Raw genomic sequence first — 26911 nt, 5'->3', positions numbered from 1 at the left:
GTGATGAGACCAGGGGTTGTAAGGCAAAGAAAAATAGAATCATAATTTGGTATATACATAAGAAGTCATCACGAAAGAAGAGGTAGGCGGAAGTAGGCATCTTAGTGAACCATACTCTTTCCAATCTCACTTTCCCAGTTGTTTGCTCTTTCAAACCCATTTGAATAGCTCTGGTAGTCCATCATAGCCTGCATGACCTCGTCTCTTGACGTTACGACAAATGGCCCGTATTGTACAATGGGCTGATCGAGGGGAAGTCCAGCGACGAGAATGAATCTCGACTCCTTCTCGGCGCCCTCTTCGACTGAGGCTTCGATGCTGTCGCCGTTGCTGTCGAAGACGACGTTGTGGTATTGTTCGACAGGTCGCGATACGCCGTCGGACGAGAAGATGGTGGTGCCGTTGAGGAGGTAGGCAAAAGCGTTCCAGCCCTTTGGTAGGGGCTGCTTGACTTTGCCACCGGGCTGGACTGTGAAGTCGAGCAGCCAGACAGGGGTGTATGCCAACTCCTTCAGACTTTCGGTGCCGTAGGCTTGTCCGCTGATGACCTTGACGTGCACCTTGCCATGGTCGGCAGTCGTCTCAGGGATCTCCTTGGCACGTAGATCTCGGTAACGCGGTTCGCACGACTTCAGCTCCTTAGGCAGATCGACCCAGAGTTGCATTCCGACATTGGGCGCACCGTCTTCGTTCTGGCGTGGCATCTCAGCGTGGACGATGCCGCGGCCGGCTGTCATGAACTGCAGATCGCCCTGCTCGATGGTTCCCTTGTTGCCTGCAAAGTCTTCGTGGTCGACGGCGCCCGAGAGAAGATATGTGATGGTTTCCTGGCCTGTACAAATCAACAAGTCAGTATAGTGCTCACAGATGTACTAGGCATGAGGGAAGGGGAAGTTGCATACCTCTGTGTGGGTGGTCTGGGAAACCTGCGCCTGGTGGAATGGCAAAGTGGTCGAGCATGAGGAACGGGGAGAAGTTGCGGAGCTTTGGGGTGCCGACACTCCTCCTCACTTTGGCTCCTGCGCCTTCGGACTGCTCAATCGCAAGGAACGACTTTGCGATGTTGCGGGGCGCATCGGTTGTAAAGGCCTCGTCGGGGATGACGGGCAGTCCGCGGAACATGGTCGTCATGTCTTGGGTGGTGTTGTACGAGGGCTTGGTGGTCTTTGCGAGGGATGTGACGTGTTTGAGTGACTGTGTGAGTCTCGAAAGCATGTACTCGTTGTTGTAGACGGCAAGTGCAATTGCGACGAGGGCGATGAAGATGGAGGAAAGCGTCTTCATGGGTCGGGAGGGGGCGCTTTATGCAAAACGCGACTAGGGTGACGAGAATGTTCCAAGATCGGTCCAGGGCAGTTGGGCGTGTGTGCCATCGTGGGCTTGCCTGGTTGGTAAAGGTTTAACAATCCGGTGGGTGTTTAGGTGAGGCTTGGCAGGGAAGGGCTGCTTATGTCGAGCATGACCAAGCACTACTAATGGGAAGGTGGGGCCAGCCGCCCATGGTCGAGTTTTCCCTGGCCAATCAGTCACGACGCGATGACGGAATGCCTTCCGTCCTGGGTCGACCCTCAGCCTTGTCTCTTTTGCTCCCATCGCCCGTAGACAAGGTAGCACATCTCCTTCGTACGCTTTAGACAATCAGAAAGAATGCGATGAGATGGCCGCTGCGCACGAGCCGGCAGACATAGAACTTCGACAGCCAAAGAGATCTTGGAAAACGGTGGCCGGTAATGCACGAGAATGACATGCTTGTTCACCCGAGTATATGATCGTAATGAGCTTGTACACGATGTTATGGGACGGCATGTGTCGCATCGGCGACCAGACTGATACTGAGTCCGCGGTAGATGGTTAGCAAAAGCTCCACTACGATCAGACGCTCGCGACAACAATCCCGGATGACGATGGTGCACGGTATATTTCAAGTATGGACAGTGTGATCATAGATGACCTTCCAACTCAGTCCAGCTGAAGACCAAAATTGGTCAACTTGCAAGATCACTATGCTAGAGTGGGTTGACGGCAAGATGAGAATCCTGTAGAGTACTTCAGCTTGCTCTGACCATGATTGGAATTCACCTAGGTAAGCCTTGGGCTCCGCGGTGACCTGCGGATAATGGAGAATCATCGCTCTCTGGGTCTGCATCAAGGTATGTAGGATCCATTCACTTGACGTATCTTACACTTGGCCAGTCGTGACTTGACAGCAAGGGTGGGGGTGAACGTTGGAGGACTTCGAAACCCCACTCGCGCCATCTTTCCAGCGCAAAGCCGCTATCGATAGCGCCGCGCATGTGAGGGGTAGGTGAGAGATGGGGATAGGGAAAGCGGATCTGGCGAGGAACTGGGATATAATAATATCCAATGCAATGTGATGCTTCATTGCAAACCATCGCAAACATCTTTCATTCCTACCTTCATACCTCAAAAACACCCAGCATCCATCAACAACACTACCTGTACTGTTTCCCTACCTCCGCGACCTACCAAAAGGCTCAACATGCCTAGCGCCGGCGATGCTCCTCCCATTTTGGACTTCTCCAGTTCGTAGGCCCGAACTGTGTCGATATTGTTCTGTCGCAGTCTCCGTTAACAACTACCAGAATTCTACCAGAGTGATGCGACTTCCAAGAAACAGCTCGTAGAAGAAGTGCGAAACTGCTGTCTGCACAATGGCTTCTTCCAGATTACCGGACATAACGTACCCATCGATTTGCAGCAGAAGATGATGGACTGGAATAAGAAGTTCTTCAATCTGCCATTAGAAGAGAAGAACAAAGTAAACAAGGGTAAGTAGAGCGACTTTCGCACATGACGTGTTATTGATACCGTTATATAGATACATCAAACACATGGAACCGCGGTTACGAGCTGCTCAAATCCCAAATGTTGGAAGAAGGAACATCGCCAGAGCTCAAAGAAGGATACTATATCGGCGATGAAATCCCCAAAACGCATCCCTACTTCCTCAACAAGAAACTCAATTCTGGCCCAAACATGTGGCCCTCGGAGTCATCCTTGCCAGACGTGCAAGACTTCAAGAGCACATCACTAGAGTACTACGGCCAAGTCGTACAGCTCGCAAAAGATATCCTAAAAGTACTCGCTCTGACCCTAGATCTATCTGAAGACTACTTCGACGAATACGCCAGGGACGCAGTAGCAACAATGCGGCTCCTCCACTATCCCTCGCAGCCACCCGACAGCCCAGCAAAACTCACTCGTGGAATTGGCGCACATACAGATTTCGGCTGCATAACAATCTTACTCCAAGATACTGTTTCTGGTCTCCAAGTTTACGACTACACGACCAAAGAGTGGCTCGACGTAACCCCCACTCCTGGCGCTTTCGTCGTGAACTTAGGTAACTTGATGATGCGATGGAGCAACGATCGTTACATATCCAATCTCCATCGTGTCATCAATGTAAGTGGAGAGGAGAGGTACAGCATTCCGGTCTTCTTCTCTGGAAACCCGGATTATGTGGTTAGTTGTCTGCCAAATTGTAAGGCGGACGGGGAACAACCAAAGTGGCCTCCGATTACAGTTGAACAGGCGATTTTGGGTGGGTACAAGGATTCTTATGGACGGGCAGAGAAGTGGAAGAGAGATGAAGAGGCGAGAAAGAAAAGCGAGACCGTTGTCGGGGTGCAGGAGGTAGCCGTTGCTTAGCGCTGGAGAGCCAGGCCATGAGTAGCCGATAGTTACGATCGCGTCATTTTCTGAGAATGTCGTTAATGATATCATGGATCTGAGTTTGTGTCCTATGGTTACACATGATATGACAATCTTCACGTTGCTCTTCTATCTCGCTATCATACGTAAGTAGCCGGCAGAATCTAGCCGTTCATCGATGTGGGTCGGCAAATACTGGCCGCAGTTTTCGCCCCCAACTGCGTGTATGTAAGATTGTCAACGTGCTCGAAAGCTTCGCATTGGCTCGACTCGACTTCAAGCGAAGAACAGACATTTCTGCGTGGAATCTATGTCCAATCGGTAGGTTATCGGCCCTTCGGTCATGCTGTGAACCTTCCAATCTGCACGTTGGTGGCCTATTAATAGCTCGCGGGTAGTAGCGAGCGCATCTTGTACATATTGACCTTAGGAGGACTCTATACTTAGACATTCGCTTTACCAGACGCTTAAGAGTTAGTATCTGGTACCGACCTGCCACCTGTCAGGGTGCACGAGGCCTGCCGAGCCAGGTTCGAGTAGCATGAAGGCAAGGTTTGACTGGTCTGATCGTATAGAATTACACTACCATCAAGAAACACATGCATGCAGACAGCCCAAGAGTGTGATTCACAATGGAGACGCATATAGGGATCATTGACATCGTCTTTTGAGTATGTTTGGCCGTGAATTTGGGTGCACGAAGGATGATAGCGACGGAATAATGACCTGACCATTCCGAACTCGTTACCAGAGAAAGAGTAGAATGTCTTGGAAGCGGCATAGCGTCGGGCGAGCGCTGACAGTGTCACAGTAGCATTAGAAGTTCCAGGGTGAAAAGAGTGCCAGTGATATTTGAGACATGCTCCACAACATCTGCCAGTCAACATCTACATTTCCACACGGCCGCCTGAGATATCAGCCCAGCTTATTCCATGGAGATGGCCGAGACCCCTAGTCTATACCATCGCCACCCATGTGCTGCTCTCGAAGCAGTGCAACGTACTGGAGCAGGAAAGTACGTACTCGTCACTGGCGCGGCGAGAGATATCGGCAGGACAATTGCTCTATCATGGGCAAAAGCAGGGGCTGCAGGCATCGCGATCTGCAGTCAAAATGCAGAAGACCTAGAGCAGGTGGTCACTGAGCTCAAAAGGCTGAACTCGGCGGGAAAGGTTTTTGCTACAGCCTGCGACACCACAAGATCAGCAGATGTCACCAAACTATTCCTTGCTATTAGAGAGCAGTTTGGGAAGCTGGATATAGTTATAGCGAACGTCGGTACCGCACATTCCAGCACGATAGGGGACACGGACGACAACGACGAGTGGTGGGCCGATATGACGACGAACTTCCGCAGCACACATCTCCCGGCCCACCAATACATCCGTACGTTTGGTCCAGCACCCACTGGGACGTTCATATCTATCACATCTGGAACGGATACCGTCGTAAGCTCTGGCCCCTCCTCTCATCAGATCGCGAAAGATGCCGATCGCCGCCTCGTAGAGTTCCTCGACACCGAATACCCAGAGATGAAAGCATTCTCGCTTGACATTGGAAGCATAAGAACGGAGAGAATGTTCGACATGTTCGAGCCATTCGGATTCGATAATCTGGAGCTCATTGGGATGTTTTCGGTGTGGTTGGGTGGAGGGAGAGCGGACAAGCTCAAGGGAACCTGTGTATATGTTACATGGAATGTGGAGGAGTTGGAGAAGGAATCAGAAGATCTCTCGAGAAAAGACTCATTGTTGCGCTGAAAGAGAGGTCTAGCGGGGGCTGTAATGATGGAATAGCGGCGTCTTTCAGAACTCAGTGGCAGCAGACGTAGAAGGCTTGATGGTCAGTCAGCGGAGCGCTGCACGGCGAGGTTTTGTGAAGCAAGAGCAACGTGCGGACTTGGATGTAAAACCGGCACTCATGCCATGTCAAGCTTACTCGATGAGTATGGTCTAGGTTCGCAGTAGTTCAAGGGCTACACTTCCATGATTGTATGTACTGGCCCAGCCAAACGTCTCTCAACCTCCTCCCAGGAAGCCATACGTCGCTTGTCTTGACTCCACAAGGTTCCCTTAACACCATGTGTCCATATCCAATCATCGCACAGTATGACATCGTCTTCGTCGCCGTAGAAGCTTACTGGTACATCAAGTTCCCAAATACGTACTGTATCGTTTTCTTTCCAGCTCCGCGTCCCCTGAGGTGTCCGATGATTTGAGTTAACATCAACTAGAACAGTGTCCAAGCTTTTGCCATTGTATGCTGTGAATATAATATCGATGTCCTTGGCTTGCAGATTGACAGGTCGCATCATGACCAGCATTCGTAGTGACGGTATCTTGAGGCAGAAAGCTACCTCCAGATCCGTGAGCTCCTGAGCAGTGATAGCTAGCCGTTTCAAGTTGGGTGGTGGATGTCGGAAGTAATTGAGCACGTCGTAGCTGATGATCAGTTCTTCCAGATGCGGCATGTGTATGAAGACATTATTTTCAGTGACATGCGGTCTGATCTGCTCGATTTCGGTTGGTGTCGCATAGATCGGAGACAGGTCTAAAGCCAGCCTCCTGAGCGTAGGTCCAATCAAATCGCAAAGGTCGATGATCTGTGGCAGTCGCACCAAAGGCGTGTAGTTCCCTTCTATCGATCTTTGCACCTTCGATGGTGAGACGAAGAGAGATGTGATATTTTGTAAGACCTGAGCCTCCGCAAATAATTCGTCGTTACGCCTAGCTTCTCCATAATCAAGAGCTTGTGGATGATGCCCGAGATGCAATCCCAGTGTTCTACGGAAACGAGCGTAGGTCGTGCAGCTATCCAAGTATAGACAGTGTGAGTAAAGATACCTTGTCGCTGTGAGGTAATTGCTGCGCGATACTAGTGTGAGCGCGCGTAATGTCTTGGTGATGATGCCTGATGGCTCGTATGCTATGGGCTGCTGCTGTCCGTTGCGGGTGCCCACAAGTTGATCGAGGACAGTGAGAAACAACTCCAAAGGTAATTTCGCAAATCCTTGCTGCAGAACTGTGTGAGGTCCACTCTGATTCGTCATCTTGCTAGTAATGTGGGAACTGATGGATGCGAGGCGGGGAAGAGGAATAGGAATTGATGAAATAATCCTTGGATCGAGCACATAGACGCTTATGTCATTATCTGTTATTTGTTATTTGTTACGAACGGCCACTAGCTTGCAAGCACCTGGGTATTGCTTACACGAATACGCTTACGTCATGTCCTGCCTCATCAAGAAAGATTGCACCATGCCAGCAACAGCATACTGCGCAAACGAAAGCAGCGTTAGAGCCTCGGAGACCGTGGCTTCCGCAGTGTAGATCGTTAGAGCGCGGGCCGTTCGAAACGGGCGAAAGCACGTCCGAGGATTCATGTGGGGAGAGGCGGAACTTGGCATGCCATCACTCCACTCTCTTCATGATTCCGCTCTTATCACCACTCCGCTCCAACTAGCAGCTACGTCTTAATCTCTTGATCTCTTGTGAGACAGGGTTTCTGGCCCACACAGTCCTTCTTCTGTCTGCGTGCAGGGCTGCTCGAGAGCGATACTGCGGCACGATGCGTCGCCATGATTCCGGACCGAGCCATCGACGAACGAAGCGCCTTTTATAGGCCGATCTCCACATTCCGAGCATGTATATAGCGCGCGACCTTCGAGTTCAGTCTATGATCTGCCGTTGTGCATATCCACCGCGAGCCAAGTATCCTGTTTGAGCGAGATTAGTGCCAGTCAAAAGTGCAAGTTCAGTGGAATCAAGACAACATGTCGCTTCAGCGAGGCATTGTAATCGCGGTCCTGGTTGTACTGGCCTACATCGCCAAGGTATGATAACCCAACCTGACTTCCTTTCACTGAAGGCTGACAGAGTACAGGTCGTGTGGGCAGGGTATACATCCCCACTTGCAAAGCTACCAGGGCCTTGGTATTCAAGATACACCAACCTCGTCCTTCGTTACCAGGTCCTCTCAGGCAGGCGGATCTTCTACGTAGACAAGCTTCACCAGCAATATGGCGGTGTCGTACGGATTGCACCAAACGAGGCCGCCGTTTCGGATACAGGAGGCGTGACTCAGATACATAAGATTGGTGGCGAGTTTTTGAAGTCAGACTTCTACTCGGTCCTTGTGCCAACTGATACACCTGGAATCTTCGCTATGCGCGACCCACATGCCCACGCCGCTCGAAGGAGGCTCTTCGCGCGAGCCTTCAGTAATAGCAGCTTGAGCAGCAACTGGGATGTAGAAGTTAGACAAAAAGTGGGTTTAGCTGTCCAAAAGATCCGCCAGGATGCTTCCGGTTCGTCGCAAGGGGCCGATATCTTCAAATGGTGGACGCTTATGACGACCGATGTGATTGCACATCTTTGTTTCGGAGAAAGCTTCAATATGCTTGAACTGGGAAAGGTATATGATCTACTTCGGCCTCATGTAAATATAGCTAAATAGTCTGACAAACAGAACAGCAAACACCCTACATTGACGCTATCCAGGCCGCACTGCTTGGATCGGTGTTGCGATCCGAACTACCGATCGTATACAATATCCTTCGACTCATACCCTTGAAGCGAATACAGACCATGGTAACCACTGATGACGTCGTATATGGATACGGCCGGCGTGCGATCGAGAATATGCGCAACCGCAACGGGAACGCTATGAATCTCTTTGGTCAGATGCTGGCTGCTTGCGAAAATAACGAGAAGGTCTCACTAACAGACAAGGATATTCGGGAGGAAGCGGGAAACCTCATTGTTGCGGGATCAGACACCACCGCAGTCACCCTGACCTATCTCGTCTGGGCAGTTCTAAAACAGCCGGACCTGCAGACTCGCCTCGAGGACGAAATCGCACAATTAAGCGGTGAACTGACCAAAGTAGAACTTGAGAATGCGCCTGTTTTGAACAGCGTAATTGAAGAGACGTTGAGGCTCTATGGTGCTGCGCCTGGAGCGCTACCTCGAACTGTCCCCAAACAAGGCACAACCATAAACGGATATCATATTCCCGGCGGGGCTGTGGTCAGCACCCAGGCTTACACGAATCACCGAGACCCATCAGCCTTCGCCGACCCACTTCGATTCGATGGTCTGCGATTCCTGAACAAACCCACCCTGTCAGCCCACCAAAAAGCGTCATACATGCCGTTCGGAGGAGGTTCGAGGGTGTGTATTGGCATTCATCTCGCATACATAGAGCTTCGCCTAGCAGCTGCTCTCTTCTTCCGACAATGTCGTAGGGCCAAAATTTCCGAATGCATGAAAGATGAGATGATGGAGATGGACAATAGGTTTTTGATCTCTCCTATAGGACACCACTGCTATATCACCTTGAAATAATTAGCGACAGTATCTATATTCCATTATCGGGATTGGAAGGCCACCTGCATTCTCTGGCGGTCGTGCGGCGAACGAAGTCGCACGTAGTTGGATAAAAGATATTGAATTGTCAACACTATTAAATGGAACTCATTCAACATATATCAGAAAGCAAGCGGAATTACTAGAGACATTCAAGTCTTTATTGCTTGATAGTTCCCAAGATTGTCCTCTGTGAAGGAACATCCTACCGTTCCACCAACTCAAGAGCCAGGCAACGCTGATCATGGCTTAGTATATAGGTGGATAGCACACTGAACAGATTCCTTGCAATGCCATCTTCTTACGATATAACGAGCCTGATGAACTTACTTGAAACTTCAGGCCGGAAAGTGTATGTGGGTGTCTTGCGATCCTTCGCAGGCGGCTCATATGTAGCTAAGCCTTTGTCTGTTTCGTCCACATAGCTCTCCTTCCAGGCCAAATATAGAGTATGGATGGCCACAAATTCTGATGCGAAACAAGCAAGTATTTCCTCGACATCCAACGTCCCCTGATCACTCGTTCTCATCTTGGTCTTCGTCAGATTCAGAATCCGTACCAGAAAGAACAGATTGAACTCCGTCCTCAGGATGGAGTTCATTCCACTCCCGTATCACGCTTTTCGCCTCCTCAAACTCCCAATCACCAGGGTGACCGATCTTCAATATATAGAACATGCGTCTAGCGAGCATCGCCTCTGGTGCGAAGGCGTAGAATTTGTACTTCTCCGACGCGTTCTCAAGAAAAACCTGCTTCAATATCTTTCCCTCCTCTTCAACAGGCTCAAAGTTCGCCATATTCTCGTCGTCTTCGTTATCACTATCCATGTCTTCCGGTGACCAAAGCCAGAATGGCGCTCTGTATGCCATGAACTCTGGCGCGATGACAGCTAAGTCCCAGTCGAGAACACCTGTGATATTTACATCGGTCTCATTGCAAACCTCTGCCAGGAGATTATACGGCATGAGATCGCCGTGGACAAGTACGCACGGCCCATGTAGAAAGCCGCGCTTTTCCAGAGCTCTTGAAATCGCTGCAAAGCCGTCCCAGATCTCTTCGAAGCACCATGCAGTAGCTTTCTCGCATGCGCGCCACCGCTCACATTGCTCTAACAGATGATCAATAGGGTTGCGTGCCAATGCCGGCTTGCATGTCGGTTGGTTATCGTAAGCCGGTGTAGAGAATGTATCGACGCAGATTGGGGAACTGGACGGGCGTGATAAGTTTTCAGGCGAGATATCGCCTGCCGGTCCTTCGACTGAAGCGATGGCAGCAGCGAGACTAGTGACACATTTCGCAACACACTGCTTTTGCTGCATGTTGAGTTGATGCCATAGCTCTAATCGAAGGTTCCGGCCTGGAAGGCGCGTCTGAATCATATACGGTCGTTCGCAAATATTCTCAGTGGAAAGATCGTAACTGAAAACTTTGGGAACCGGTAAAGGTACCCGTGAACTGACCGTCTTTAGGATCGCTAGCTCGCGTTTCATGCTCTCGGCCATATCTTCGACACGGCTGTCACCTGAAAACTCCACACGTGGGATTCGTATAATGTATGAGTCGAACCTTGTGGCAGATGTCTTCTTGCGTGCGCCAAAGCAGCAGCATAGGAACCAGTGCAAACTAAATTTCTTTGACTTTGATGCTATCTTAATCCCGACGACTCGATTGTTGGCCCCACCCTTCATCTGATGGATCGAGATGTCCCTAGGGTTTCGGTGAAAATGTTCGGTGGCGAATTCGGCGACTTTGTGCTGGAAGGTCTCGAACGGCTCGTGTTCGTAACGAGTCGTTGATGCCACTGAAGCTACGTCGTCATCCCGATCTTGACTCTGTCTATCGACACTATTCTCCGTATTATCCACGTATTGCATACTTGTCTCTATGACAGAGGTATCAACACAAGATGGTGCATCTAGAGCAGATGTTGGCGAAGCCGCAGGTATAGTGATATGAGGCGGCATGATATGAATGTGGAAGATGATCAGACCTTGTAGCGTGGGAGAGAAGAACTCTGAGTTTTATCTTGTGGCGTTGAGACATGGCGCATTGTTATACTGAAAGGTCTTTGTTTGCTAGCGCTAGGTTCTATCGGTGCACAGGGCTGTTTTCCTCAAGACAGTCACTGCGCGAACGGTGTGAAGACTCAAGTCAATACAAACCCTATGATTCACTCTCGTAACACTACAATGCATCTCGTGAAGCATGCGTATATAATATCCATAGAATCCCTTGAAACCGTGGAGAATCAGCACTGAATTCCACTAAACGCAATACGCTCACATCGATACAGATACTAAAGCTATGGGTAAAAGAACCACCGTACATCACTGCCCTGGCGCTTCAGGCTGGGTTGGTGACCAGAGTCCTGGTGGTTGCAGCAAAGCCAAATTCGGTTCCCTGAAGATCAACTACTGCAAGAAGCACGAGATGCCATGCCGCAACGGCTGCGAAAACAAGAAGCATCTCAAAAATCGAGACGGTTGTAAGTCATGCGAGGGAGCGTGGGAAGCTGCGGCTAGGAACGGTGAGCAAGCTAAGCAAAGCGATAAAGAGACAGAGAAGAGTAAAGAAAATGAGGCATTTTGGCATCCAGGGAAAGACAATAAGAAGTCTAAGAAATAGGCTGAGGCCAATCAAGCACGTAATAATGGGATTGAGAATGATGGATAGATTGTGTTTCACGCTTCTGAGTATTCTGGACAAATCTCGTGTTATAAAAGAGCTATTTTTGCTAGACTGTACCTTGCAAGAAGCGTTTTTAGGCTGTACACTATCTGATGTTCTGTAATAGCCTACTGTGTGCGATTAGACCTAGAAAAGCTGTCCTCGTTATGAATGTTCACCATTATGCGAATCGCAAGCTGCCCTTTCTCCCTAAATTCGTGTATAGTTGTGAAATCATGCACTTGTGTCTCAAGTCAGCAATATTTTCACATATGGAAACACATTGATGAGACCAAACTCTTTATTGTATCTAATGAACGGATGGACGAGCGTTCAAATCGAACTCTGCTTCCCAAAGTACAAAAGCCTTCACCCCAAAAGTTACAAATTAAGCTCGAGATACTCTTAACTAATATCTATATCGTTCCAGTATCGACCATACAGAATTACCGCGTCTACCATTCATTTACACTGATTGGAAAGACCTGAATTCCGTTGGAGATCATCAGGACCAAGCTCGTATGGAGAACTCAAATTATAGTAAAATTCGAGTAACGATGTTGAAAAGCCTTTGCTCAGGGCAACCCTTCCCCCATCCAGTTGTTGGGTCGCAGCAGTTCGCCTTGCAGGTGGCTTTGACTGAGTCTGGGCACAGATTGCCGTCTGCAAAACGGATTTCTCCGCCAGTCTTCGTGCCGGGAATAACGAAAGTCCATCCATCCTGAATTGTGCGTGCCTTCTTATCGTGGAAGCAGCAATTTGTGTCTGTCCACTTGGCTGTGCATTCGGCGGAATGGTGGCGAACATGTCAATGGCGGCAATGACCGTGGAAAGGATTGTGGTGGAATGCATGTTGACGAGGTTGGTGAAGTAGAATTGAGATTTGATGATCGTTTGTCGGAAAGTTGCAAGAGAGGTAAAGGAGTGGCAGTTGGAAATGATTATGTTGTGAAGAGGTATCTGTATGGGGAAATGCTGTCCTTAAATACAAGATAAAGCCTTGGTGTAGCTTTGTCGTCGTCGAGATGAGGATGAAAGAGCCAAGATGCTTCTGAGATAATTAGGTCCAGTGCGTTCTCTAGACTTTCGTATTACTATACAGCCAAGTGGCCTTCTATCTAGGTAGTCGGTGATCGTAAGCACACGGAGTACGTTGCGGTGTATTCTAAGATTGCAGCTTAGTGACTTCGCTGCACCTTCCGTGAGGCGATCCTGCCAGACGCCAGCACTAACACGGGACTGCCGTTACAGGGTATTTAGGCACAACCGAGAAGTGACTTGGCGACCCTGTAAATTCACATCAGTAAGCATTATATCCTCAAGTTCAACATTGGTGGAAGTTTTGCATTACGTGTGTGTGAAGACAAAGCATGAAAACAAACCGAATTCCTCAACGTGATAGACACAGAATCCTACCATCCTAGAGGAACAGCATGTATCCTGTATCTTCAGCATGACTAGCGCCAGCAACTGATACTAATCCACAATTGAGCCATGTCTATTAGTCCGAAATTCGGGAAGATTGTCACTAGTTATCTTCACAAAGAACCGTGCTCGCGCGCTGCCACATTCATGTCTGCTGTGTTAGTCGAGGTAACATCTAGAGGAGCTCTGTACAGGTCGGTTTACGGTCGTAAGACTAGAGATGAGCTTCAAAATCTTCATAAACCTCTCTCCGTCGATAAGATCTGTGGGTCTACTCAAGTAGCAGCCATATTGTGGTCAAGTTCGAGTAAAACAAAATGTTATCTAGCATATCTGCACGGTCAACTATCTGCTGAGGTTGAGTAACTAGCTGACCGTAACACGAATGCATTCGGGCCATGGTGTTTGCCAAGTAGGTCGTGCAGCTCAAACAGAGGAAGATCGATCAATCGAAGGGGTCCCAAGCAAGACGACGCGCAATTTCGCGGCGAGTTCCTGGACCCCTGTATCGTAACTGAGCGTAGGGAGACCATGAATAGAGTGAGAACGCGTGTAGCGTTACAGCTCTAAGTGTGACAGGTGAGGCACACAACGCCGAGGCATTGTTACTGATGTATTGTAATGGATTGACCTATTGTGCAGTGAGATATCGAGACGACAGTGCTAAAGGGATGAGTTGATGGACCGACAAAAAGATTGGACCCAGTCCAAAAAGGTTTAGCTAGAAGATCACTCCAGCTATACCTTGCCGAGATCTGCATTCCGTAGTAGTCTCTTATTGACCAGTGGGTAATTCCCAACGGGCCGCTCTAGACTCTGAGTATCCCCGCTGGGCTTCGCTTTCGCACTTCCAAGGCAAAGTGGTGTTTTCCTAGCGATAGCAAGGCTCCGCTATCTACCGTCCCACGGCATTGATAGAGTAGAGATTCAAATCTCTGTTACTTCAATACATGCCCTTGTAGAAGATTCTGAACGTCGAGTCGCCGAATCAGAGCTGCTGATACTGGTCGTTCATCAACGGCGTTTCTTCGTTCGACACAGGAAGCTTGGGATGAGCGTTCGAGCAATCTTCCAATGCCATAGTGACAGCTGCTGCCCGATAGCTGATCACTACTATCTCTGTCCGTGATATCAGTAACTACAGCAACGGCGTAAAGATGGAGGGCTGATTAGTAGTACAAACAGAGGTTGTGCTCGACACGAGGCTTTTGAATAAGATGACTATTCACCATCGCTATGCGGGCCTCCAACCCCTAGCGCATCATTGTAGAGGATGAGCCAATCAGATTGAAGTCTGTGCAGACCAGTCACATACGTCATCGACGTACTAACGTAGTATCAGCTAATGAACGCGTCGCGACAATTGTCACAGCACGTTCTTCATCATTTGACTTGGATCAGATTAAGGCTCGCCGTTCGATACCTTGCGATCGCGTTCTTGAGAGAGCTTGGCAAATTCACAGTCGTCGTGCACGAAACTTACGATACGCTAAAGTACTCGTCCCTGTTTAACTGTCTCGCCACGCTGGAGCAGCTCGTCAATCTCATCTTTCAAAGCGCTTTAACACGCTTATCCTCAACTCAGCGTATCTCAACTGGAGATATTGGGGAGATTCCGCATCCATTGCGGCAGATTTCACTCGTCGAAGCCGAGGTGCCTTGGGGGGCAAAACCAAGTGTTGTGTATCGCAAGGGGAGTATCAAAGTTGTTCAGTCGAGCTGTGCTTGGAGGAAGACCTGCTCGGGTGTGGCACACCGTGCACGTAAGACCCCTGATCATGAAGCGAGGTGCTCTCGATTCTTTCTTCAAACGTCCTGAGCCCAAGAAACCCAAATATGAAGCAACTTCGCAAAAGTCTAGCCATGCATCCTACCCCTTGGCCATTCCGTACCTGCCCACTTCATTCGTGGAGCAGTTGGGGTTCGCTCCTGCCGAGGAGGGGAAGATCATGAATGATCAGCTGGATCTGGACCTCGTGTACTATCAGCCTTATGTCCCTTCGGGCATCGCACTGGGACTTTTTGAGTTTTTTCGACAGGAACTCCCGTTCTACCGTGTCCAGTACAAAATCACCCGCGGAGGAGTGCAAACTCAGATCAATACTCCACGATTCACTACCGTCTTCGGTGTTGATGATACGTCCCGCTTTGCCCTCGACGGTAGTATCGTAGATGCAAAGACGGGGATGCCAGTTGAGAAGAACCGATACAAGTGCGCGCCTCGTCCGATTCCACAGTGTTTGGAGGAACTGAGAAAGGTGACGGAGGGCACCACTGACGAGACGTTCAACTTCTGCCTTGTCAATTACTACGCGGATGGGAAAGACAGTATATCGTACCACTCGGATGATGAGAGATTTCTCGGCCCCAACCCAGCAATCGCATCTTTCAGTCTTGGCGCAAAGCGCGACTTTCTGATGAAGCACAAGCCTATCCCTCCCAAAGAGGGTGTTGTGGTAGAAGAGCCAAAGGGAATCAAGCTGCCATTGGGATCCGGAGATATGGTATTAATGCGTGGCAAAACGCAAGCGAATTGGCTTCACAGTATACCGAAGCGCGCAGGCCCCGAGGCGGGCAAGGGGAGGATCAACATTACCTTCAGGAAGGCGATGATCAAAGGTGGTACGGAAAACTACTACCAGTACAATGTCGGCACTGGGGGAGTGCACAAGTGGGACGCGAAGCTTGAGAAGATGGTGCCCTGGTCGACGGCGACGGAAACCATAGAGGCTGAAAGTGCTCCTGTTGATGGCGCTGGAGCAAGTAATAGAGTTTAATGGACTATAAGGATTGGTTCAGGTAATTTTGACGACTAAAACGAACAAACGTTAGCATCATGATCTAGCCCACGTATGCAATCGAAGTTATCTCTTTCCGGTGATAACTTTGACAAGATTTTGTCACAAGAGTAGAGACGATCGCCTAAGTACAACGGAAAGCTTGACTATGAGCTTGACCTCAAAAGGCTCTGCAGGATGCATGCTTAGCTTGCCGACGACAGGTCCTGTCTACAAACGCCTGTCTCATCACCATCGTAGATAGACTTTGGTGGCCATCTCGTGCTCCATCGAGCGCGACCCGGAGAGGCGGCGGATGATTAAGGCGGCGCTGGTGAGCAGGTGGCTTGAGCGTGGGCTAGCCCGACCCCGCCTGGGGGAAGCGCAATCACGAGGAATCCTGACATGGGGAAGAAAGCATGAGGAGGCTTCAGCTTTGGAGATGGTGGGAACTGCGAAGATTTTGTCGCCACTGTGAAAGACATCGCGCGTATCAGTAAAGCTGCGGTGGGCCTACGCGACAGTGACTTGGTGAAGGATGGCATGTCGCAGGACATCTTGGCGATGATGGTTGAGTGTGGTCGGAGTTAAAGGCCGCCTAATTCTCTCCACGTCTGTACCAGTCTTCGACTACAACACCGCAACAACCCCTTCCAAACTCTTCAGCGTGGCGGTATCCGAGTCGCCGAAGCTGTCGCCGAAGCTAGCGCATATCAACTGCGCGACAATTGACTACTTTGCGCTGTGCGAGCGTGCTATCGTGAGGTGGGCGCGTTCGACGAGAGAGCTGGTGGTGCGTACAAGCCTATGTGAGAAAGTGCGAATCAGCGCATGGTTTTGGCATTGGGCAGCTGCTGACAAAGATTAGTAGGCGTCAACAAGTCTTCGGTACAGCACTATACCACATATCGTCCACTGCGCGCTCGATCGCCCATTGCGTAAGCTGCATCTTCCCCTCAGCAGGAGGAAGCACTCCGTGGGCAGCCACCACAGAGAGGGCTAGCCTACCGCGAACACCCAAACACCTCTGAGCATACGCTCGTGCACCACAGGCGACATACCCACAGAAAGGGAGCCACAAGGTGTGTTGTACTTGACGTCAAACACGGGCTGGAGAGCGCAAGCAGAGCGCATACAAGCCAACACCAGGGCAGTGCAGCCATTTCAATCCCCAGGCCTCAGAGTCATACCACTTGGCGCCTGGAGATAGCTCAGTTCCCGAAGATTTAAGACCGCACAAGGCCGCGATTGCACAATCGCGCACCTTGCGACCTTCGACACACTCTCTTCTGCAACGCGCCCACTAGCGACGGACCGGATCTGCACGAGACGACTCTGGACCACAGAATACCCTGGCTTTGCGTCTCAGGCGGCCACCAACGCGTGAGATTTCATCATTCATCTCAAACGGACTTAACCCTTAAGTCCGTATTCTCCGTGGAATTCATATCACACCAGCGAGCGACACCATCGCAACCATGCCGCCAACACCACCTTCAACAACTTCCTCCAGCGCAGGACACTCGCCGCCAGATCCACAATTCAGAGTTGTGCGCAAACGGAATCGCGTTCCTTTGTCCTGTGGAGCATGCAGGCATCGAAAGTAGGCATACATCTCAAACGAAAAGAGACGATCGTCGTATGCTGACAATTGTAGGCTGAAATGCAATCGAGGCCATCCCTGCGACAACTGCACCAAGCGCGGAGATACGGCATCATGTACGTACGCTGCCCCAGGCAACCGCAAGAAGAGTTCAGCGAGCACCGGCTCTGCAACTACGCCCGATGACATGCAAAATCGCATTGATCGTCTTGAAGGACTGGTTCTTTCCCTGATGACCAATGGCGCTCAGAGCGCTGGACCTGCTGCTGCTCAAGCCGCTATCGCACATAGTCTGGGCAATGCTGGCCCTGATCAGCAGTTCGATGCCAGCCCGATGATCACCGCTATGAGCACCGGCGCGCCTGAATCGATACCCGAAGAAGACGTGAACGAAGAGAGTGATATGGAGACTGTCACAAAGTCGATTGGAGTCATGAAAGTGCACAACAACCATACCATATTTGCCTCAGAAGCACATTGGTATGCAATATTGGGTGAATTGTCAGAAGTCAAAAATTACTTCGCCGAGCACAAGAAACAGTATGAAGATCAGCTCAAGCGATACAAGGCGACGCATGTCGAAGATCGACCACCGGGTACTTCCTTCTTGATGGGTGGGCAGAAACCTAGTTCCAAGGCCGAAATTCTATCGCGCTTCCCGCCAAAGCCCACAGCCGATCTCCTCGTTTCGCGCTTTTTCAACACATACGATCCTGGCATTCACATCATACATGGCCCGACGTTCCAAGAGGAGTACGATAGACATTGGGCACAACCGGAAGAGACGCCCGTCATCTGGCTTGGAACCGTGTTCGCCATGATGTGCATCGCGCTGCAGTCGTACACGCGAGCTGGTGATGAGCCGCCCGAGTACCATAATAAGTCTTGGGACATGTCAAGGGAATATGGCGACTTGACAGCGCAATGTTTGATCATGGCGGACATCACACAGCCCATCACGGGTATGATGGAGACCCTGCTTTTGCACGTCCATGCTGAGTATGCCCGTAGTAGGGATGCAGAAGTGGGTATTCTGATTAGCACAGGCATCGTCGTGCGACTTGCAATGCGAATGGGTTTGCATCGAGATCCAGGACCATATCCCGGCATACCTGTGTTCCAAGGGGAGATGCGGAGACGTATCTGGGCTGCGGTACGCTCATGCGATCTGTTGTTTTCAGCCCAGGCTGGATTACCACCAATCGTCCGACCGCGAGATACAAACACCGAGATACCCCGTAACATCTACGATGATGAACTGCACAAAGACATGAAGATACTGCCTCCTTCGAGGCCAGAAACGGAAGCTACACCGACCCTTTTCCTGATCAATCGAACGAGGCTAGTCTACAAGCTTGGGGAAGCAGTCGAGTGCACAGATACCTTGACGTGCGCGTCGTACGAGGAGGTTATGAAGCTCGACGCGGAGGCCAGAGAGTTGCACGACAACATTTCGCCGCATCTCAAGATGCGAGGAATGGATGAAGCGGCACGCGACCCTTCTACTTTGATCATGCAACGCTTCACATTGGACCTCCTCTTCCTCAAGATAATATGCGTCCTCCATCGGAAGTACTTGTCTTATGCGAGAGTGCAATCGCGTTTTGCTTACTCCAGAAAAGCTGTCATTGAAGCCTCGATGATGCTACTCAAGCACCAAGCGACTCTGCACAGGGAGTGTCAGGCTGGCGGTCGGTTACGCAATGTCAAATGGTTTATCTCGTCGTTGACCACCGTCGACTTCCTTCTCGCTGCAATGATCATATCGTCCGACCTCTACCACACTGCGCGCGAAGGGTCGGCTCGTTCTCCGCCATCAGCAGACACGCTTGTGTGGAGTTCAGATCGGCGCGAGGAGATGCTCGAAGCGATAGAGGTAGCAGTGGGCATTTGGGACGGGCTCAAGGATCACTCTATGGAAGCATACAAAGCGCACACCACACTCGGCGTCATGTTGGACCAGTTGAAGAAGAGTCGATCAGCAAGGCAAGCACCGAACGGCTTCCAAGCAGCTTCTTCGGCGTACCCCGCAATGGCACCAATGGAAGATGCCAATGTCGCACCTGAACATTCGGCAGCAATGACCCTGGGCTTGCTTAGCACGGGCGGTATGACGCCTAATGCTAACATGTTTGATCAGCGATATCCGGCAGGAATGGCCAATCTACTAAACGACCCTATTCCTCAAGCATCAACGGGCCTGACACCCCAATACAACCAGCCGACAAGCGGAACAGCGGGGCCAGAAAACGCAGCAAGTCCTTTTTCAAATCTCTTTGGAGCGAACCTCTTTCAAAACTTGGATCTTCCGCCGACAGACAATATCAATTGGGTACGTATTCAGAGTGATCTTGGATAAAGACAGTCTGCTAATAGATCAGGACGCATGGGATTCTTACATCCAGGGTCCAGGAATCGAGTCGACGAACAACTTCTTCCCTATGGACCTGGGCAATATGCCTATGCAAACTGAGCAAGCAGGAATGCCGACCACGGGGCCAGCACCGAACCAGCAGCCTGCGCAAGGACCTCGGACAAATGTGTTTGGACACGATGTCTATATGGGCGTAAGTACTGTCTCACACATTTACTGCTTTATTCTGATGGCTGACAGCAACAAGGCTGATCCGAAGACGAGCTCTGGTGAAGGGTATGCTCTGGGTTTCATGCTACCTAAACGATCGAACTCGTAGTTCACGCACTCACGTTATTCGTGGTATGGGTCATGAGGACATGAAAATGTATTTTGAGCGTACTATATTGTTTGCATGGTCTGTGGATTTCCAAAGCCGAAGACGGCGGAGTTACCAGATATCCCCATATGTTGGTTGATCTAAGAAAGGGAAGTATAGGCGGACGGAAGGAGGCGCAGCAAGCCATGTGCCCCGCGACGAGAAGATAAATGAACTCAGCTCAGCCTTTGCGCTTGTAACGAAAAATCCACTTTGGCGTGTCCGTTACTTGTACCTGACCAACTTGTCTCTTTTAGTTGTCTTGCCTCAACTCGTATCCAGATATAGCGCGATACGATAAGGCCATACCAAGCTTCGACCCCGGCCAGCTGCCGCGTTCCTGCCCCACTTGAACCGCTGGACCCTGGATCACGGCCTGGCAAACGTCATCGCAGTCACGACAGCTTACGCGCTCGCGGGCCTTTGTTTGGCCGTGAGGCTGCGACGGCTACCCGCCTCAGCCTTGGGTTGTACCCGTAGCAGCTGTGCCTCCTGCGTCTCTACCATCTTCCTCTCACGCGTCATTCACCCCCGCCATCTTCCAGGCTGAAGGCTGAGAGCTGCGCATGTCCCTGCAGAACCCGTAACAACACCTCTTACACCACGAACAACGGTCTAGCACCCGATCACTCCGTACTCACCATGTCAAATTCACCTACCATGTCTCCACCCGTCCTCACCGCGACCGGCTTCTCACCTCCTCCGCCGGGCACCGACCCTATCTCACCCGTCTCACGAAGCGGCACCTTCCCTCACAAGACTAGTCCAGCAGTCGTCACCCAAACGCCGCTCATCGACACGAACACACCTGCGATAAATGACGCGCCTGTCGAGTTGGACGGGGGCGAAGTGACCCCAGAGGAACTGAGGAGACGTACGACAGAGGAAAATGGAGTTCGGGGCTCTATGCGGTCGCCGGATGAAGAAGGTATCGATGCCGAGTTTCTCGGCGAGGGCGAGAATCTCGGTAGAGATGCTAGGGAGGTATGTTTATACCCATGCGCATAAGTCGTCCAACTGGCGTAATTTACGTTGTGACTACCTCAGGGCATGACAGAGAGTTAGACATCATTGAGCTGACATATCACCAGAAACGCGCAGCCATGCTAGCCTCGCGCTCGAAAGATCCAAGCGTCATAGTTGATGTACCGAAAGAGCCTACGGCTGAGGAGGTCGAAGCTGCGAGGAAGGCAGATGCGTTGCTGCCCCCGGGCATGAGGGGAAAGATACCCGAGGCTTAAGGACGAGCTGCTGTGTATGGTGCGTATTATCGTACATAGGATGCAGGAAGGGATAGATTTTGTATGACCACGTGCTGGAAATACTGGTAATGATAGATGGGATTTGCGTGAACGATACGACATCTGGATTCAAACTTGTAACTGCGTCTAGAGTAAAGAGCTGCTAGCTTTGGTTAGTTTTACCCACACTTCGTTCGGCCTTCGCGCTCGAAATTCTTCTCGGACACACCATGATGCATGGTTGCGCCTGCTAGCCTCCTCGGGCGGGTCTACATAAAAGGCCTCAAGCCCCTATTCTCTTCTTTCTGACTACAAACCACTTGCTACATCTTGTTCATCAAAAACTTCACAAGCTGTTATCATGTCTGCCGCCTGTTCGGTGCCTCGCGAGATATGATCAGCACCAAGTCATGACTGTCTTGCCTTTCTTCAGTCAAAATCTCCAAAATAGATATGCGATTAGTTTCATGAGATTTATTGTGGCCGGCGTATCAAAATTCAACATGAGTATTATGCGGAAACGAACTCTTTGAGCAATTTGATGGGACATGGGAATCCTGCACTACATCTTCTGCTTTCAAAACCATCGGGCTGGAGGTTCATGTTCTTCCGTTCAGCGTCTGAGTTGCTTTACTACGCTGTCGTATATAAAACCACTGATTCACAGGACGAAGAATCTATCACTCACCATACGTGTTTCGATCCACCAAAAAGCAAAAAACCAACCCATCATGCTCGCTGCCCACCTTTTCCCGCAAAACGACTTTCGACTCGCCGAATCGGATTACGCTATTTCTTCACAGATGACGGTATCAAATAACAAGAATCAGAAGCCCATGGTTCTGTGGACCGAGTGCCAAAGTTCTATGAGAAACACCATGCTGTAGAGACGCCCACTATTATCAAAACATGACTATGCATCGTTCATGAAGTGGAACGACTATCTATTTCGGAAGGTGGTCGATTCGAGCTACGAAATCATCGACGTATGCTGGGCTACCCGAGTGAGCATGTCAAATTCATAAGTTCTATCTTGGCTTGTTTATGCCTAGCTAGTGAATTCCAAAAGTTCATGTGAAGATTGAGAGCTAAATTATCAAGTCACTATAGAACCGTACTGCATGTGGCCTCTTACTCTTTGGTTTACCCAGAAGTTCCAGTCCTCAAGCACTTGAAACATTGAAGATTCTTCATGTAATTTTCTTGCGCCCAAAGAAAACGGTTCGGAATTTTTGTAAGCTTGTCTCGTCTTATTCGAAGTGTACGAAGGCAGCCAAAACGGAACCGTCGTGTCTTCATGTACATTGATTTTTGAGAAGAGACATCAAACCATGAACATAAATTGAACACATGGTGTCACTGGAGAATCCATGGACAAGAAGCTCTAGGCTGGATAAGAATCATCTTTGCGACGCTGCGGAACTATATACAGTCAAATGAGATAAAAATGTGTTGTCTGCTAACAACCTCAAATAGCGACTCTCAGTTCGACTACTTGCAATTGGTTCCCTTGTAGATGAAGGTACCATCGGAGTTCTCACATCCGCAAGTGCTATCCTTAGGGCTCTTGATGCATCCCGCACCGTCACCGCTCTCCTCACCCTTCACACCTGCTGCATCCCAGAAGAATGTCCAGGTACCGGCTTTGGCCTTCATCGCCGATCCTGGCGCGCAGTTGTATGCTTCGCATGTTCCATAAGGCCAGCCGTGGTTGCCATCGTACTGGTGGTCCTGAGTGAATACGGCGAAGGTCTGCTTGGATGTGCGTGTGTTGTGGCTGCACTCGGCGGCTTGGATAGCTTTGCTGGTCTTGATGGCTGTATTCATTGTTAGCCTCTATGCTGGCATGTGGTGAACAGATGTGAAGCATACGTGAACAGCTGGGAGCTGAAGGGTAGCTGCCGTTTGTGTTCGAAGTCGCAGGGTCTAGTGTTGCAGTGATGCCTGTTACCAGCATGAAGACGGTCGCGACGGAGTACTGAGAGAACATCATCGTGAAGGTAACTTCGATCAACGTGCAGGTTGTCAAGATGCAAGATGTGATGTGGTGAATGAGGCAATATCTCTTGGCCACAGCGACCAAGCTTCTTATACAAGCTCAACACGAAGTCCATCCCTTGCCGCATCCCTCACGGTAATCAATTTTCCCATAACATGAAGAAGGACTACCAGATCCACATCCACGTACCACAAGTTACGCAGTTCTCGGAAATTTGCGGTCTGGCCGATCTTGAAACAGACTAGACAGGGATGACAGTTGCGCAAAGGCCACAAACCGCTCTCAGGTAGAGTGAGGAGGTCGGAAGTTGTGTGCCGCTAACGGGCCGAGCCTTGTTGTCATAAATGTAGTTTCGTCCCCGTGGTGCGATATTGTCGCGCTGATGTATCCGGCGTCGGATGCGGAATGTTGGAATATATGAGTGATGGATTGATTCTACGGATGATGCTAGCTATATAGGTAGTACGCTAGTGGATGTGGAAGGCATCAATAACAACATGAGATGGTTCCCCCTTCACGGAAGCCTTGCACAAACGATCTGGGAGCCCCTCGTCATCTTCGTATCCAGAGTCGTATGCCCAGTCGTCAGGGTCTTGCGATGATGAAGCCGGAAAATCCTCGGTGCACTCTGACGAGTCCTCGTCCGTGTTCGATGCATAGTCCCAAAGACTCCCGTTGACTTCACCAATATTGGCCCATGGTATCACACCCTCCTCTGTGTTACTAACCCATTCTTCTTCTACTTCAACCTCCTTCACAACCCACTCCGGTTCAGCGGCGTCATCGATCTCAATGCGCTTCGTCATCGCGATAAACTTCTCTTGACGTGCCACAAGCTCCAACTGAACCACCATCGTATCCTTGGTATACTCAGGCTGGTTCTCTTCATACTTCCTAGCCTTGACCTTGGACTCCGACACCCAAGCCGCCTCATCCTGGAGTGCTAGTTCAAGCTTCGCTAGTAGTTCAGTAAGACCTGGAAGAAGACTTTCATATGCCTCTTTCAATTCGTTGAACTTTTCGTTCTCCACCTCAAGAGTGCCACCACGCTTACCAAAGTCGTGCGAGAACCAGTTTCTCATTTCGTAGATTGGTCTATCTTGATCCATGGCTCTTGCGAATATCGTCCACAGTGAGCCTGCGTGTTCGGAAACAGGCCACTTGAATGCGGCTTCATACTTGATCTCTTTCCAGTCTTCGTAGAACCCCACATGGCGTGAATGTATTCTGCTCTTGATATTTGAAATGTTTTCGTCCAGGGGGTCTGGGTGACGAGCAGAGCGGAGGGACCAAGTATCTTGCTTTTGGCTTGCTAGACAGTACTTGTTGTCACTGTCGAGTGTGAAAATGATGAGGTTGTGAAGGCTTAGCGTGAGTTCGAGGTAGTGCTGTGCTGTGGCCTTGGAAAGGACCTTGCCGCAGATGTTGTTAGACTCCATGCTGATAATGGCGTGCTTAGTAGAAGTGATTTTGCGTAAAGACTATGCGACTGGAATGGAAAAGGTTTGTAGTTGAAGAGAAAAAATCCATCTGGAAGAGATTCCATTTATATACTCCGTGTTGCGCAGCCTGCGACCGTCCATGAATCTGTTGGCAGACCTACCACGGAAGTCATCAATGGCGATACACAGTTTTGATCACATTACCATGGCTCACAAATGAGTCCTAGGGCTTTTCCTTAACTCAGAACGTGGGATTGTATCATATTGCCTTTGATAGGTCGCCCGAGACCCTATCAAGATCTCGAACCAAGGTAGCAGCGTCCCGTGATCTTCAGGCTTGATCTTTAACGATTTTGCGATTCTAAGCGCTTTTGGGTTTCTGGTAAGGGTAACCTTCCTTGGAAGACGTAATTCAGGGCGGGGACTATCGCTTACCATGCATATGTTAGTCATCCACGCCCTTGCAACTGACATGCACCACTTCCATAAATAAGATGCTTCCGTTCAAAGCCAGAGAAAACTGCAGCAAACTGAAAACTGATGGTTGTATCCACCGCTCCAGACTGCTATAAACTAGCGTAACCGCACTCAAGACAACACCAACCAACCGGCCAACCAATCAACGCGAACCACTATGAAAGCCCTCATACTCGCCGCAGAGGACCGAACAGCGTATATCGGTGACGTACCTTGGCCAGAGCCTGCTGTGAACGAACTACTGGTTCGTGTAAGGGCGATTGCGCTCAATCCCATTGACCCACTATATGTCGCGCATCCGCTGGGTAATTCTGGACGGACGATTGGGAGCGATTTTGCGGGTACCATAATCCAGATTGGCGGTGATGTACCCTCAGAAGCCGATCTCGATGTTGGAAACGAGGTCGCTGGTTTTCTGCAAGGTGCTTGCAGCGTCAACGAACGACCGGGTGCCTTTGCAGAATTTGTTGTGGTCCCGTGGGATCTAGTATGGAAGGTACCCAAGTCGGTGACTCTGGAGCAAGCTGCGGGTGTAAGCCTTGTAGCCCTTACGTCTGCGCAAGCAATATGGTACCGGCTAGGGATGGAAGCGCCGTTTGCGTATGATCGCGAGCAAATTTTCCAAGAGCACCCAGAGTGGAAATACGCCGCACAGAACCGATGGGACGAAGCGGATGTAACCAACGTTTTCGTCTATGGTGCATCTACATCAGTCGCATTGTTTGCGGCGCAGATGATACGGCTCAGTGCGAAATCGAGTGGCAAAGCTATCAAGCTGTACGGCGCAGCTAGCGAGGCTCGATGGGAGCTTCTCAAAGCAGAGCCATACGGGTATGACGCTCTCGTTGATTACCAAGACCCTGACTGGCCAGAGCAAATCAGAGGGTTTACTGGCGGCATTGGAATACACTATGCATTCGACTGTATTTCTGAAGCTAGGTCCGTCGAGCGTACCTGTTCGACCCTCGCACGTGGTGGGAAGATAGCCATCGTCCGATCTCGTGAAGGTGGAGCTTGGAAGCCGCACAATACCTCTGTCGAACCCATTTATGGTGCGGTGTGGGAGGCATTGGGCGAAGAGGTTCAGTACCAAGGCTTTACTGTACGACGATCACCGGCTGCTCGTGGGTTCGCAGTAGCGTTCTACGCGTGGCTCGGCGAATCCATAGCTTCCAAGCTGAGCCCAAATCCGATCAGATTGATGCCAGGCGGCTTAGGAAGCGTAGTTCGTGATGGCTTTCAGTTGCTCGGTGCAGGCGGTATGGAAGAAAGACGAAAAGTTCGCGCTGAACCGTGGATGCGGCCTGTCAGTGCCGAGAAGATTGTTTATAATATCTGAAATCGCGTCAACCTGCCAGACTCCTATAGTTAGTAGCTGCAATATCAAAAGAACTTTGTTTTCGTGAATTAGCATTTCTATGACCTCCCTCAGATCTGAAGCGAGGTCGCGTAGTGCTCCATCTCTCAAAGATGATAAGCTTTGTCACGGAGAACACAGCCATGCTGT

At 50.2% G+C, this 26911-nt stretch overlaps 12 protein-coding genes across 12 annotated transcripts; 7 read left to right on the top strand and 5 right to left on the bottom strand.

Annotated features, from left to right (window-relative positions):
* Window positions 1–101: 101 nt before the first annotated feature.
* On the bottom strand, window positions 102–1284 carry GT037_010376 (uncharacterized protein; the record flags this gene model as incomplete). The annotated part of the gene is made up of 2 exons (XM_038935423.1): window positions 102–832; window positions 903–1284. 2 exons carry the CDS (start codon window positions 1282–1284, stop codon window positions 102–104), a joined length of 1113 nt encoding a protein of 370 aa, XP_038781931.1.
* A 1216-nt stretch (window positions 1285–2500) lies between these two features.
* GT037_010375 (hyoscyamine 6-dioxygenase) lies at window positions 2501–3672 on the top strand (the record flags this gene model as incomplete). Its single annotated transcript, XM_038935422.1, has 3 exons — window positions 2501–2543; window positions 2604–2789; window positions 2840–3672. 3 exons carry the CDS (start codon window positions 2501–2503, stop codon window positions 3670–3672), a joined length of 1062 nt encoding a protein of 353 aa, XP_038781930.1.
* A 935-nt stretch (window positions 3673–4607) lies between these two features.
* On the top strand, window positions 4608–5435 carry GT037_010374 (uncharacterized protein; the record flags this gene model as incomplete). Its single annotated transcript, XM_038935421.1, has 1 exon — window positions 4608–5435. One exon carries the CDS (start codon window positions 4608–4610, stop codon window positions 5433–5435), a length of 828 nt encoding a protein of 275 aa, XP_038781929.1.
* A 215-nt stretch (window positions 5436–5650) lies between these two features.
* GT037_010373 (uncharacterized protein) lies at window positions 5651–6724 on the bottom strand (the record flags this gene model as incomplete). Its single annotated transcript, XM_038935420.1, has 1 exon — window positions 5651–6724. One exon carries the CDS (start codon window positions 6722–6724, stop codon window positions 5651–5653), a length of 1074 nt encoding a protein of 357 aa, XP_038781928.1.
* A 723-nt stretch (window positions 6725–7447) lies between these two features.
* On the top strand, window positions 7448–9020 carry GT037_010372 (cytochrome p450 3a17; the record flags this gene model as incomplete). Its single annotated transcript, XM_038935419.1, has 3 exons — window positions 7448–7507; window positions 7558–8088; window positions 8148–9020. 3 exons carry the CDS (start codon window positions 7448–7450, stop codon window positions 9018–9020), a joined length of 1464 nt encoding a protein of 487 aa, XP_038781927.1.
* Window positions 9021–9556: 536 nt separating this feature from the next.
* On the bottom strand, window positions 9557–11005 carry GT037_010371 (uncharacterized protein; the record flags this gene model as incomplete). The annotated part of the gene is made up of 1 exon (XM_038935418.1): window positions 9557–11005. The coding sequence occupies one exon, from the start codon at window positions 11003–11005 to the stop codon at window positions 9557–9559; it is 1449 nt and encodes a 482-aa protein (XP_038781926.1).
* Window positions 11006–11345: 340 nt separating this feature from the next.
* Window positions 11346–11581, top strand: GT037_010370 (uncharacterized protein; the record flags this gene model as incomplete). Its single annotated transcript, XM_038935417.1, has 2 exons — window positions 11346–11526; window positions 11574–11581. The coding sequence occupies 2 exons, from the start codon at window positions 11346–11348 to the stop codon at window positions 11579–11581; spliced, it is 189 nt and encodes a 62-aa protein (XP_038781925.1).
* A 589-nt stretch (window positions 11582–12170) lies between these two features.
* GT037_010369 (uncharacterized protein) lies at window positions 12171–12560 on the bottom strand (the record flags this gene model as incomplete). Its single annotated transcript, XM_038935416.1, has 1 exon — window positions 12171–12560. One exon carries the CDS (start codon window positions 12558–12560, stop codon window positions 12171–12173), a length of 390 nt encoding a protein of 129 aa, XP_038781924.1.
* Window positions 12561–14911: 2351 nt separating this feature from the next.
* GT037_010368 (dna repair family protein) lies at window positions 14912–15910 on the top strand (the record flags this gene model as incomplete). The annotated part of the gene is made up of 1 exon (XM_038935415.1): window positions 14912–15910. The coding sequence occupies one exon, from the start codon at window positions 14912–14914 to the stop codon at window positions 15908–15910; it is 999 nt and encodes a 332-aa protein (XP_038781923.1).
* Window positions 15911–17388: 1478 nt separating this feature from the next.
* On the top strand, window positions 17389–21486 carry GT037_010367 (fungal transcription factor; the record flags this gene model as incomplete). The annotated part of the gene is made up of 6 exons (XM_038935414.1): window positions 17389–17513; window positions 17568–19845; window positions 19895–20080; window positions 20135–20163; window positions 20824–21229; window positions 21337–21486. The coding sequence occupies 6 exons, from the start codon at window positions 17389–17391 to the stop codon at window positions 21484–21486; spliced, it is 3174 nt and encodes a 1057-aa protein (XP_038781922.1).
* Window positions 21487–22977: 1491 nt separating this feature from the next.
* Window positions 22978–24924, bottom strand: GT037_010366 (uncharacterized protein; the record flags this gene model as incomplete). The annotated part of the gene is made up of 3 exons (XM_038935413.1): window positions 22978–23303; window positions 23359–23490; window positions 24021–24924. 3 exons carry the CDS (start codon window positions 24922–24924, stop codon window positions 22978–22980), a joined length of 1362 nt encoding a protein of 453 aa, XP_038781921.1.
* A 637-nt stretch (window positions 24925–25561) lies between these two features.
* On the top strand, window positions 25562–26743 carry GT037_010365 (uncharacterized protein; the record flags this gene model as incomplete). The annotated part of the gene is made up of 1 exon (XM_038935412.1): window positions 25562–26743. One exon carries the CDS (start codon window positions 25562–25564, stop codon window positions 26741–26743), a length of 1182 nt encoding a protein of 393 aa, XP_038781920.1.
* Between the last annotated feature and the right edge of the window lie 168 nt (window positions 26744–26911).

Source organism: Alternaria burnsii (assembly GCF_013036055.1).
Source record: "Alternaria burnsii strain CBS107.38 chromosome Unknown 729, whole genome shotgun sequence".
Classification (NCBI taxonomy): Eukaryota; Fungi; Ascomycota; class Dothideomycetes; order Pleosporales; family Pleosporaceae; genus Alternaria; species Alternaria burnsii.
This window is presented reverse-complemented; position numbering and strand designations above follow the sequence as displayed.